General features: G+C 45.9%; 1 protein-coding gene across 3 annotated transcripts in view; it reads right to left on the bottom strand.

The window, feature by feature from the left end:
* ADGRL1 (adhesion G protein-coupled receptor L1) overlaps nucleotides 1–15,058 on the bottom strand; it is a 427,170-nt gene that overhangs the window by 201,776 nt on the left and 210,336 nt on the right. For all 3 annotated transcript variants that reach the window (XM_088480320.1, XM_088480321.1, XM_088480324.1), the window contains exon 2: nucleotides 2,613–2,746. In XM_088480320.1, the coding sequence (XP_088336446.1) occupies nucleotides 2,613–2,682 (70 nt within the window). In that variant the 5' untranslated portion in view covers nucleotides 2,683–2,746. The remainder of the gene's footprint in view (nucleotides 1–2,612; nucleotides 2,747–15,058) is intronic.

The following is a 15,058-nucleotide window of genomic DNA, read 5'->3' as shown; positions in this document are numbered from 1 at the left end:
CACATAAACTTTTAGTCAGGGATAGAGGGGTTAATAAAGTTAAGAGTATGTTATGTTTGGGTTCGTCAGTGGGTCGACAGCAATGATAGGCTGAGGGGTTTAGGGGGCGTGTTATGTGAGAGGGTGTGGGGATTCTACATTGGTCATTCTGCCTCTATGAATATGATCTGAGACAAGGGAGGTTGTTTCTTGTCAGATCTGTACTTTGTGTTTTACTTCACATTCTTACCTTTTTTTTCTTTACTATTCTCTTCTTGATTCTATCCCTGTCCTCAATCTTTCCCTCTTACTTTAACTGTATTCTTTCTTGCCCACTCTGACTCAGCGCCCCCAATGTGCGCGCTCGGTACCCGCACGCCTCTCTGGCAGTACCGGGTCCGGCGTGCCGTCCCTGCAGTTTGTTCCCCGTGGCTGTGTCTGATGCTGCGTCTTATGGAGCATACACACGGTCAGATTTTTCTTCAGATCTGAACGATAACGATTTAAAAAATCGTTCAATCGTTCATATCTGAAGGAAAATCTGACATATCTGTCAGATCTGTCAAATGAACGATTTGAACGATGTGCGTTCCCGATGGTCAGATAACGATATCTGACATCTGATGTGTTTGCAGTCAGACTTGGACGATTCCATTCATTTTAATGCAGTCAAAAATCGTTCAAATCTTTGGTAAAATCGTTCAAATCGTTCATCTGACAGATCTGACAAATCTGATCGTGTGTATGCTCCATAAGACTGTAGCACTCTAATCGCAGATGCTGGCAGGAGGCGTCTTTTCCTAGAGACCCCTCCTTCTGCATTGACATATGTTAGCATCGCTTCTTCGTCCTAAGTCACAGCAGCGATGCTAACTGCGACATATGTGAATCAGACCCTCTGTGCAGGTGAAGGATAGGTGCATGTAACGAATAATTTACGTCTATTATTGCAACACTGCACATCATCTTTATTACTTTTGTGAATTGCTAAATAATAACATTTAAAGCATGAACAAATGGAATATAGGGCCTGATTCAGAGCCGTTCACTATTTGTGGTCGTTCGTTCAAAAACAAGGGGTGGCTATTCAAATGATCCGTTCCCACCTCTAAGTCTGAACAAGCGAGCAAAACATACGCTCGTTTATTTGATAAAAACGCCCCCTGGCCGCACACACCATACGTCATGTCCGCTATTTATTAGATTAATCGAGTACATCGTACAGCGTATGAACTGCTCGCTATTCTTGTGGTTGGTGTTTTCAACCGCTATTTTGCGAGCAGTTCTGAGTTAAAAAAAACCAAGTGACGTGGTCAATGACGCTGCTGTATTAAATATGCACTCCCTTAAAACGCCCGTTTTGACCTTTAAGCACGCCTGCGTTCGGATCTCCACTCCCCGTTTTCAAGCACCTTCCCCTGTTACCACCCACATACGCCTCATTCTGTCACTCAAAATAGCAGGCCCTCGCTATATTGCGTACCAACGATTTTCGGCCGCACTGACTGGTTCGCGCATGCGTACTAAAAACCGTACGCATGCGCAGATGTGCGAACATCGCTCGGAACGAGCGTACTGCCGCTTGCGAGTGGCTCTGAATGAGGGCCATAATTTTAAAGTAGCTAGAAAATACTTTGCATTGGAATTACGGTTGTACAATCACCACCTCCGGCCAGCAGTGTAGACGGGACAGATCAAACATATCACCAACCGAGTGCAGTAGTGTAACGCACTGTTCAGCATTGCCTTACTAAATGACCCTGTCCCTGCTGACATCCCAGACATTCCACTAATCCTAATACAGCTCCGAGGAATATCCTAGCGCTTATAAATAAAAGATAATAACATGCGACACTGGTCGAAACTGGAACACAACCAGCATAACAAACTTGTCAACTATCACAGGTGACAGCTGCTGTGTTTGCCAGTGTCAGTACGGTGCAAATATTCAAATCCAGTTCTAGCAAGATCACGCACATTAAACTTCTGGATAACTTTAGATAGACAGCTGAAGTCTCTTAGTTTTTCTTGTCGCCTGAAAAAAATCTCAACTCCAGAAGTAAACTTTGTGTTTGTTATGTTTGTCGGAAGTATGAAGTAAAAATTGGCAGAAATATCCCTATTTATTTATCTGGCAGTAGCGTTGAGTGTTCCTGACTCCCAGGTTATAGAGATCCCTGAATTAATTAGGTGTTAATTAGTTTTCTGTGGAATGATTAAGTACAGACAAGGAAGAAAGGAGGAGAGGACTCAGTAGAGCGAATGAGGAAAGGAGGGCAAGATCAATCGTTAACGTTCATCCAGTACCTGGTCACAGCTGAAGCAGCCATTTTGTGGTCTGAACCAATATTTGTGAGAAAAAATAGTTCCTATATTCACTAAGAACTAATGCCTCATGCCTCAGTGTTGTCACTAATTCTTAGTGATTTAAGAGGGTGTAACAGTGTTCAGCCCATAAAATGGCTGCCTTCACATTGCAGGAAACAAACATTTTAATTGCACAATGGATGGTTTGAAAAATGGTGAGGAGAAAAAAATATATAAATAGAGATTTAACAAGGGGATTATAGAATAAAGCATGGGACGGTGTGGGGTCAGTTACTGTGCGGGAATAAGGTTTAAGAGGATCTTACCTTGAGTAGAGGAAGTCAACAATATGGCGGCTGAACAGAGTCCCCACAGAACCAGCCAGGCCCCCGCCATACCGCTTGGCACAACCCTGTCACTGAGGGATCCTCTGTAACATCACCTCCCCAACCGGAGATCTCTGCAGAGATAAAAAATAATATTATACATTAACCTAATGTTTATGTTAATAAAAGGCATCCATTTTATTATGTTGGTGTGAAGGTAAATTACAATATCAGTGTGATTCAACATTTTTTACAGGCATATTTCCTCACTAGAAAAGGAGGGAATCATTTACAAAAACATTCTTCATATGGTGTATTTTCACTTTCAAATGATTTCTGTGACATACAGTGTAAGATGTGGTCAGCCATGGCAATATCACCTAGACATAATAGTAGCTAAGGGTTAAGCAGAACTGACACCACTAGGAAGGACGGGCTATGTGAGACACACACTCGTCCTCTCTATCTGTGTCACAGTGATGGGAGGGAGTGCGGGCCAGACGGCATGCATTATACATGTGTGAGACTGCTTTTCTCTCTACCTCCTTATTAAATGTCTCTCTATCTCTCCAACACCCAGTCTTTCCCCTTCCCCACCAGTAATACTGCGTAGTTTCCCAGATGCCGAGATTTCCCACCACCCCCACATCCCTTACTTCTCATCCATTTCCCTCTGTCTCCTTCTGTCTTCCCCTATGCATCTCTCTCTCCGCAGGCCCCCACCACTCTCCCGCAATCATACAATCCATCAGTGGCTTATTCTCCCCAACATTCCTGCCCATTATCCACTTATCTACCTAGCTATCTACAGTATCTTTCTATCTATCTATCCATCCATCCATCTATCTCACACATTTCATTGTCTTTTCATTTTCATCATCTTACGTCCATCTTTGCCCCGTCCCTACATTCATCTCTAGACTCTCCATCTCCCTCTTCCTTTAATATCCCTGCCACGCTCTGCATTTCCCGCGCACTGCTCCCCCCTTCATACTTTCCCTCCCCCCATAGTTATTAATCCTGGCATGCCCTCTCTCTTGCACACCTTTCTCCATCTCTTTTCCTCATTTCTGTATAAATCTCAGCTATTACACATTTCATCCACACAGCACTCACACTATACACACATGCACACATTCATATTGTACACAAAGCACACATGACCTTCATATCATGCACCGTGCTTGCTCTATACACACAGCAATCTACCTGTATATCAATCATCCTATATATGTACTCAAACTACTTTCAAATTAATAACATTAACTGCACTTTCATTAGAGTACCGCCTCACTGGACTAATGAGTATATATATGTTTTCATATAATTTCCCATTCAAGTAATCACACTGTACTGTGTATGCTGCAATCAACCTTCATATTATGGATTAAACTCAGGCTATACACTTTTTACTAAGTACTCACACTATACACACAGGGCGGGACGTACTAACCATGCGAAGTACATCCCGCCATGCTTCGCATTCCTACTGATCGCTTATGTACTAATATATGCGATCAGTAGCGCAAAGGACAGCTCTTCCAATAAGAGCTGTCCTTTGCGATGTGCACTGCACCGTGTACTTCCGGGTTTATGCCCATCTGCGCATGCGCAGAGTGATGCGGCGGCTGCGGGGCATGCTGGGAGGGATCCGATTTATCCCTCATAGCAGCGTGATGCGGTAGAAGCCCATAGGCTTCTATAGTGTAACCTCAGCAAAAGTTGGCGTTACCCTCCGCATCGGAGACCCGGCAGCCAGCTGATGATACATACGGAAAATGCGGTAAAACCCCGGAAACAGGGTTTTTACCGCGTTTTCCGTTTAGTACATCCCGCCCACAGTGTGCTGCATTCTCATCAGTCACTGTATACTCACACTATACACACAGGGCCTGATTCAGACCCGCTCGCAAGCGGGTCGAAGGCGGCCCAGTGTGCACGCACAGCATGCGCGAGCCCCGGAGCGAGCGCAAAAAGCACTCGCTCCGTGGCTCACTACAAAAGGGGCGGCTGTCGATGTTGATCAACAGATCGCCCCTTTTTTAGGCATGGCCGGGGGGCGGCTTCACAAACGGAGGCGTTCCCAAGCGAAAGCCTGCCGTTTGTGGGCGGCCCCACTGACATCACCAGTGATGTCAGTGGGAGAGCTTCTGGCTCTATTAGAGCCAGAAGCTCTCTGGGGCCTGCAGCCACGAGACCCTTGACCATCGCGACCATCATCCTGGCCGCTCGCAATAGCTGTGGGTGGTCATCCACAGCTGTGCGAGCGGCCAGGAGGCCGCAACTAAAAAAACAGCGCCCGCCCTGATTCAGAGTGACCGCTCGCTTTTTGCGAGCGCCTTTGAATCAGGCCCACAGTTCTCTGCATTCTCATCAGTCACTGTGTATTCACACTATATACACTGGCCCTGATTCAGAGCCAGACGCTCTGACAGAGAGCTCGCTCTGAATCAGGGCCGGACCTCTTACTTTTTGGAGCGGCCTCCTGGCCTCTCGCACAGCTATAGCGAGCGGCCAAAATGATGGTCGCGATGGTCAAGACCATTGTGACCATCGGGCTTGCGACGAAACCCTAAGGTAGGGTCTTATCTGCCGCAAGCCCTGGAGTGCTTTTGGCTCTATCAGAGCCAAAAGCACTCCCACTGACATCACTAGTGATGTCAGTGGGGCTGGCCCCAGACGGTAGGCGTTCCCATGGGCAGCCATGCCCCCGGCACACCCACCAAAGGGGGCATGCTGTCAATCACCATCGACAGCACACCCCCTTTGGTGCGAGACCCATAACGACGGCTTGGCCGTCGTTATTCGGGTCTTGCGCATGCGCATGACGGAGCCGCTGCTGTCGTGCGCATGCGCACTTGGGCAATATCAACCCGTTTGCGATCGCTCAGCGCTCGCGAGCGGGTCTGAATCAGGGCGTCTTTTTTTTTGCATTCTCATCATTCACTGTGTACTAACACTATACACACAGCGCTCTGCATTCTCATCATTCACTGTGTACTAACACTATACACACAGTGCTCTGCATTCTCATTATTCACTGTGTACTAACACTATACACACAGCGCTCTGCATTCTCATCATTCACTGTGTACTAACACTATACACACAGCGCTCTGCATTCTCATCATTCACTGTGTACTAACACTATACACACAGCGCTCTGCATTCTCATCATTCACTGTGTACTAACACTATACAAACAGTGCTCTGCATTCTCATTATTCACTGTGTACTAACACTATACACACAGCGCTCTGCATTCTCATCATTCACTGTGTACTAACACTATACACACAGCGCTCTACATTCTCATCATTCACTGTGTACTAACACTATACACACAGCGCTATGCATTCTCATCAGTCACTGTGTACTAACACTATACACACAGTGCTCTGCATTCTCATCAGTCACTGTGTACTAACACTATACACAGTGCTCTGCATTCTCATCAGTCACTGTGTACTAACACTATACACACAGCGCTCTGCATTCTCATCATTCACTGTGTACTAACACTATACACACAGCGCTCTGCATTCTCATCATTCACTGTGTACTAACACTATACACACAGCGCTCTACATTCTCATCATTCACTGTGTACTAACACTATACACACAGTGCTCTGCATTCTCATCATTCACTGTGTACTAACACTATACACAGTGCTCTGCATTCTCATCATTCACTGTGTACTAACACTATACACACAGCGCTCTGCATTCTCATCATTCACTGTGTACTAACACTATACACACAGCGCTCTGCATTCTCATCATTCACTGTGTACTAACACTATATACACAGCGCTCTGCATTCTCATCATTCACTGTGTACTAACACTATACACACAGCGCTCTGCATTCTCATCATTCACTGTGTACTAACACTATACACACAGTGCTTTGTATTCTCATCAGTCACTGTGTACTAACACTATACACACAGCGCTCTGCATTCTCATCAGTCACTGTGTACTAACACTATACACACAGCGCTCTGCATTCTCATCAGTCACTGTGTACTAACACTATACACACAGCGCTCTGCATTCTCATCATTCACTGTGTACTAACACCATATACACAGTGCTCTGCATTCTCATCAGTCACTGTGTACTAACACCATATACACAGTGCTCTGCATTCTCATCAGTCACTGTGTATTCACACTATACACACAGCGCTCTGCATTCTCATCAGTCACTGTGTACTAACACTATACACACAGCGCTCTGCATTCTCATCAGTCACTGTGTACTAACACTATACACACAGCGCTCTGCATTCTCATCATTCACTGTGTACTAACACTATACACACAGCGCTCTGCATTCTCATCATTCACTGTGTACTAACACTATACACACAGCGCTCTGCATTCTCATCATTCACTGTGTACTAACACTATACACACAGCGCTCTGCATTCTCATCATTCACTGTGTACTAACACTATACACACAGTGCTTTGTATTCTCATCAGTCACTGTGTACTAACACTATACACACAGCGCTCTGCATTCTCATCAGTCACTGTGTACTAACACTATACACACAGCGCTCTGCATTCTCATCATTCACTGTGTACTAACACTATACACACAGCGCTCTGCATTCTCATCATTCACTGTGTACTAACACTATACACACAGTGCTCTGCATTCTCATTATTCACTGTGTACTAACACTATACACACAGCGCTCTGCATTCTCATCATTCACTGTGTACTAACACTATACACACAGTGCTCTGCATTCTCATTATTCACTGTGTACTAACACTATACACACAGTGCTCTGCATTCTCATCAGTCACTGTGTACTAACACTATACACAGTGCTCTGCATTCTCATCAGTCACTGTGTACTAACACTATACACAAAGCGCTCTGCATTCTCATCATTCACTGTGTACTAACACTATACACACAGCGCTCTGCATTCTCATCATTCACTGTGTACTATCACTATACACAGTGCTCTGCATTCTCATCATTCACTGTGTACTAACACTATACACACAGCGCTCTGCATTCTCATCATTCACTGTGTACTAACACTATACACACAGCGCTCTGCATTCTCATCATTCACTGTGTACTAACACTATATACACAGCGCTCTGCATTCTCATCATTCACTGTGTACTAACACTATACACACAGCGCTCTGCATTCTCATCATTCACTGTGTACTAACACTATACACACAGAGCTTTGTATTCTCATCAGTCACTGTGTACTAACACTACACACACAGCGCTCTGCATTCTCATCAGTCACTGTGTACTAACACTATACACACAGCGCTCTGCATTCTCATCATTCACTGTGTACTAACACCATATACACAGTGCTCTGCATTCTCATCAGTCACTGTGTATTCACACTATACACACAGCGCTCTGCATTCTCATCATTCACTGTGTACTAACACTATACACACAGCGCTCTGCATTCTCATCATTCACTGTGTACTAACACTATACACACAGCGCTCTGCATTCTCATCATTCACTGTGTACTAACACTATACACACAGTGCTTTGTATTCTCATCAGTCACTGTGTACTAACACTATACACACAGCGCTCTGCATTCTCATCAGTCACTGTGTACTAACACTATACACACAGCGCTCTGCATTCTCATCATTCACTGTGTACTAACACTATACACACAGCGCTCTGCATTCTCATCATTCACTGTGTACTAACACTATACACACAGTGCTTTGTATTCTCATCAGTCACTGTGTACTAACACTATACACACAGCGCTCTGCATTCTCATCAGTCACTGTGTACTAACACTATACACACAGCGCTCTGCATTCTCATCATTCACTGTGTACTAACACTATACACACAGCGCTCTGCATTCTCATCATTCACTGTGTACTAACACTATACACACAGCGCTCTGCATTCTCATCATTCACTGTGTACTAAGACTATACACACAGCGCTCTGCATTCTCATCATTCACTGTTTACTAACACTATACACACAGCGCTCTGCATTCTCATCAGTCACTGTGTATTCACACTATACACACAGCACTCTGCATTCTCATCATTCACTGTGTGCTAACACTATATACACAGCGCTCTACTTTTATATCATTCACCCTATATGCATATTTAAGAGATCCTGGAATGGGAGATTCCAGGAACAACTGTGGAGGTGTGGCATTGTGAATTGCATCATCATGGCCCCATCCCTACTGCAAAATTCAATGAGAGTAAGACAGTATGCATACATGTACTCACACTATACACACAGAACTCTGCTGTTTTATTATTCACTATACCTGTACTCACGCTATCAAAGCACTCTACCTTCATATTATTCACTATTCATTCAGAATACCGACAGCGGCATCCCGACCCAATTAGGTAAGTGTCTTAACCATACACACTAAATGATGTGTGTACCCACGGATGCGACTGATGATCACCCCCACCGATGGGCCAAAATATCTGGCGGCCAGTACACATTAGACAATCCGGTGCCTGACCGCCCGATATGTCGGCCCCTGCCGCATCCCGCTGCATGGGGTCTTCAGTCGCACTGACATATTGAGCTGCATGTAGGGCCGACCTGACGATCCAACTGACGACCACGCGGGAGTGCGCAACGACCGACATAGTGGATACACACTAGACGATTTTGATGATTTGTCGTTCCAAACTGTCGGAATTGGGCAAATCGTTAAAAAAATAACTAGTGTAACTGTATACCCAGCATAACCTGCACCTCCTGCAGCCTAACCCTAACCCTCCTCACACCCTAACCCTCCCCCCACAGCCTAACCCTCCCTCCACAGCCTAACCCTCCCCCTAACCCTAATACTTCTTACCGTTGGGACGCCGGCACTCAGGATTCTGGCGCCGGGATTCCGACTGCTGTCGGGGTATTCTGAGCACCAGCATCCCGACCGCGGGGATGGTAACTACATCACATCTCATTCATTATGCCTGTAACCACTCTATACACAGCACTCTACCTTCATATTATTCCCTATGCCTGTACCCACACTCTAAACACAGCACTCTAGCTTCATATTATTCACTATACATGTACAGTGGCTTCATGAGGGGGTTGCGGGCCACAGCCGGGTTTCACCCTCGGAGGGGGTGACACCAATATGCCGGCTCCTCTGCAGTGACAGGAGCCGAGTGCTGCGGTATGACATGCAGCACCCGGCTCCTGTCATAGAAGAGTAGCTGACAGTGCTGACAGCCCAGCATCTCTGGCTGCCCCCGGAGTGAAGTAATCAGGATCCCCTGCACTTTATTTTAGGCCATGCCCCCTTTTCGGGTGTGCAGGTGTAGTCAGAGTGCGCACCGGGTGTCACCAGACCCGGTGACGCCTCTGTGCATGTACTCACAGTATCCACACAGCACTCCCACGTTATATAATTCACCATAAACATGCCAGCACAATCCACACAGCATTATACCAGTACAGTATATTGGGTGTGGTGCAAAATTTCCACATTAAAAATGTCTACATTCAGAATGCGGACATGAACCTGAATGTCGATATGGATGGGAGGACAATATGGCAAATGTCAACATTCACAAATGTCGACATTAACATATAGTCAACAATGCCAGATTGTCTACATTATGAATGTTGACAGTCTGCATGTCGACCATGTGGTTTTTTATTGACGTCTTAACTAACCATAACCCTAAAATCTGCTGTTGACAGTCACAATGTCGATATTATATAATTGACGACAGATTGCATGTCGACATTCTAAATATGTCGACACTCTAGTGACATGATGAACGTAGATACACCTTTGTATCATGCACCATGCATTTACCAATGCTATTCACAGAGCACTCTACTTTTAGAATATTCATTATGCATTTACGAATGCTATTCACACAGTACTTTCCTTTTTCCAATAAGCTATACTCACACAGCACTCTATTTTTGTATTACTAACTTTGCATGTACCCACTCTATCTAAACCACACTTTACTATTATATTCTTCAGTAAGAATGTACTTACACTACACAGCCAGCATTCAATCTTTATAATATTCACTATACATTTACCAATTCTATCCACATAGCACTTTACTTTTATATTAGTTACTACACAAATATTCACACAGCACTCTGTCTACTTTCATAGAATTCACTGTGAATGTACATTCATTATCCACACAGCACTCTACATTTATATCAACTAAATTTAGTCCTAATCTTATATCTGACTGTCTTGTTCTTCAGCCCTCTCTGCTGTCTCCCCAATGCTCCCAGTCCACCCACGTACTATATCTATCACTGCAGAGACTGACCCTTCTATCACATCATACTTTCCCTGTCTCGTACTACCACAATATGCCGACTACACACTCCATATCTTCATTGTACACACCATACCTTCACTGTACACGCCATATCTTCTCTATATACACAATATCTTCACTATACAATCAATACCTTCCCTACACACTCCATACCTTCACTATACACACCATACCTTAACTATAAACATCATGCCTTCACTGTACACACAATACCTTCATTGTACAAGCCATACCTTCACTATACACGCAATACCTTCCCTACACACTCCATACCTTCACTGTACACACCATACCTTCACTATAAACATCATGCCTTCACTGTACACACAATACATTAATTGTACAAGCCATACCTTCACTATACACACCATACCTTCACTGTACGTGCCAAACCTTCACTATACACGAAATACCATCAATGTCATGCCATACATTCACTATCCATGAAATACCATCACTGTCATGCCATACCTTCACTATCCATGAAATACCATCAATGTCATGCCATACATTCACTATAAAAGTCATGCCTTCACTGTACTCGCAATACCAGTCCACCCACATATTATATCTATCACTGCAGAGACTGACCCTTCTATCACATCATACTTTCCCTGTCTCGTACTACCACAATATGCCCACTACACACTCCATATCTTCATTATACACACCATCCCTTCACTGTACACGCAATACCTTCTCTATACACGCCATAACTTCACTATACACGCAATACCTTCCCTACACACTCCATACCTTCACTGAACATGCCATACCTTCACAATAAAACAGGATTTTGCTACCGATAAATCCCTTTCTCCAATTCCACAGGGGACACTGGAGACTTCATGACAGTGGGGTATAGATGTGTGCTAACCGGGAGCTGGCACTTTAAATTTAGAAAGTGTGACTAGCTCCTCCCCCTCTATACCCTCCTACAAGCTAGTCTTAGGAAACAGTGCCCGACAAACGCAATGTGTAAAAAGGTCTTAAAAACAGTAGAACAAAGAAACGTAATTGACAACCAATCATGGCAGGAAGGAACAGCGCCGGGTGGGCGTCCAGTGTCCCCTGTGGAATTGGAGAAAGGGATTTATCGGTAAGCACCAAAATCCTGTTTTCTCCCTCATCCACTAAGGGACACTGGAGGCTTCATGACAGTGGGGACGTCCCAAAGCTCCCATATTGGCGGGAGAGTGCTGAGAACCCTGCAGAACAGCACAGCCATATTGCGGGGCAGGGACCGAAAAAGTATCAAAACGTTAAAACCGGACAAAGGTATGCCAGCCCGCCAAGTGGCCACACGACAAAGTTGAGCCATGTAAACCCCCCGGGCAGCCGCCCACGAGGGACCCACCGAGCGTGTGGAATGCACTGTAATGGAAGCCGGAGGTTCCTTAGAGGAAGCCACATAGGCCTGCCTGATGGTCAGACGGATGCAACGCGCAATAGTCTGCTTGGAAGCCGGCCAACCAGGATGAGCGACATCATACATGACAAATAGTGAATCTGATTTCCGTAGAGATGCGGCCCTATCCACGTAGATTCTGAGGGCTCTAACGATGTCCAGGGATCTGGAGGCTGGTGAGTCCTCTTGAAGAACCTGCACCACAATAGGCTGGTTTATGTGGAACACAGAGACCACTTTAGGAAGGAATGCCATCTGTGTATGGAATTCAGCCCTATCCGCATGGAATACCAAGTACGGTGGACAACAGGAGAGAGCCCCGAGCTCCGATACTCGAAGCCAGGGCTAGGAGAAGTACCACCTTCCACCAGAGGTACTTAAACTCAACAGTCTGTAACTGTTCAAACAGAGAAGACTGTAAGAAAGAGAGAACAAGACCCACAGAGCTGTGGGAGGAACAAAGAGTGATTGCAGCCGGATAACCCCCTGCAGAAAAGTCTGAATATCTGGGAGTAAGGCCAGTTTCGTCTGGAAGAAAATGGACAGTGCTGAAACCTGATCCTTCAGGGATCCAAGACGTAGGCCCGCTGAGAAGCCTGCCTGCAGGAAAAGTAGGAGCCTGGACACCTTGAACGTTGTAGGAGGCGATCCCCATTCACAGCACATCACATAAGTCTTTCAGATACGGAGGTAGTGTCTGGAAGTAACTTCCTTCCAGGCCCGGAGCATGGTAGGGATCACAGTAGATAGGATCCCCTTTCGCCGTAAGATTGCCCTTTTAAAAGCCACACCATCAAACGTAGCCGTCTTAAGTCTGGATAGACGAAAGGACCCTGCTGCAGGAGATCCTCTCACAGTGGTAGAGGCCACGGATCGTCTATCAGCAGTAGATGCAGGCTGGAATACCAAGCTCTGTGGGGCCAATCTGGAGGCACTAACAGAACTGTGGCCCTTTCCCTCTTGATGAGTTGCAGAAGCTGAGGCAGAAGAGGACTTGGCGGAAACAGATAGAAAAATTGGAACCGCCAGGGTGTTGAGAGTGCGTCCGTGTTGAGCGTGCGTCCACTGCCATGGCGTCTGGGTCTCTTGTCCGAGAGCAGTACAGAGGCAGTTGATGATTGTGTCTGGATGCCATGAGGTTTGAACAGGCTGTTGAAATACCTGGGGATGGAGCGCTAACTCCCTGGGATGTACATCCTGATGACTGAGGTAGTCGGCCTCCCAATTCTCCACACCTGGAATAAATATTGCTGATATGGCCACGGTGAATTCCTAGTAGAATGAGGCTTATCTCCTTCATTGCCGCCCGACTTCTGGTACCGCCTTGTCGGTTTATGTACGCCACCATTGTACACTGGAGTCCGACTGGACTCTGATGGCTTGACCCCGCAACAGGTGATGCGCTAGTTGAAGATCATAATACACTGCTGTAATTCTAAGATGTTTATGGGCAGTATCGATTCCTGTGGAGTCCAGCGGCCCCGGAAGTGGTTCTCCAGAGTCACTGCCCCCCACCCTTTCAGACTCGCATCTGTACTGAGGAGAATCCAATCCCACACTCCGAACATCTTGCCCTCCAACAGGTCAGATGAATTCAGCCACCATAGAAGAGATACCCGAGTTCTGGGGGCCAGCTTCACTCGTTGGTGAAGGAATAGATGGGATCCCGACCATTGACATAGGAGGTCCAGTTGAAAAGGCCTGGAGTGGAAACGACCAAATGGAATGGCCTCGAAGGTCACAACCATCTTCCCGAGGAGTCGTATGCACAGGTGCGCCGATACTCGCCAATGTTGTAAGATCAGCCGCACCATCTCCTGAATGGAAGTTGCCTTTTCCTGTCCAGAATCATCCCCAGAAATTGAAGCCTTTGTGTTGGCTGCAGATGAGACTTGGGACAGTTCAGGATCCACCCGTCATATAAGGAGCCATGATCTATACTGTGCTAGTAATAGGTGACAGAGCAATGGGGGGGTGGGCCATGGAGCCAGACAATGCAGGTTTGGAGCATTGTGATGAAGAAGGCTCCAGTTTTGAAAGATGGAGATGCATTGTTAAGGGAACATAGTGTGTCTGCGCAGGAAGTAATTAGTTCCTGGAAGGAGCTTTCTGGAGGGGATTGTCCAGGTAAGGGACAATCGTGACTTCCTGAGTCCGAAGGAGAGCCATCATCACGGCCATTACCTTGGTGAATACCCTGGGAGCCGAAGATAGACCGAAGGGTAAGGCCTGGAACTGAAAATGTGAGTCCCGAATGGCGTATCGTAGGAACGCCTAGTGAAGCAGCCAGATGGGATTGTGTAGTTGGCATCTTTTATGTCCAAAGACACCAGGAACTCGTTTTCCTTGAGTCCCACAATGACAGATTGAAGGGACTCCATATTGAACTTGAATACTCTCAGGTAGGGATTGAGATCTTCAGGTTCAGAATAGGTCTGACCGATCTGTCCGGCTTCGGAACCACGAACCAGCTGGATTAGAACCCCTGCTTTAGTTGATGTGTACCAATACTGGAGCGTTCAGAAGTTTGTCTACAACTTCCTGTATCACGACTGGTCTGTCGGTGGAGGGTTCGGTACCTCATCACCCAGGTGACAAACTCGATTTCCAGATCCAACCACCTCCTCGGTTTTTCTCCACAGGTTTGCCATTTTCCCACGACAGACGGATTGTGATACCATCATTGTCATGCCATACCTT

This window comes from Taudactylus pleione, unplaced genomic scaffold, assembly GCF_031769625.1.
Source record: "Taudactylus pleione unplaced genomic scaffold, aTauple2 ptg000253l, whole genome shotgun sequence".
NCBI classification, from domain to species: domain Eukaryota; kingdom Metazoa; phylum Chordata; class Amphibia; order Anura; family Myobatrachidae; genus Taudactylus; species Taudactylus pleione.
This window is presented reverse-complemented; position numbering and strand designations above follow the sequence as displayed.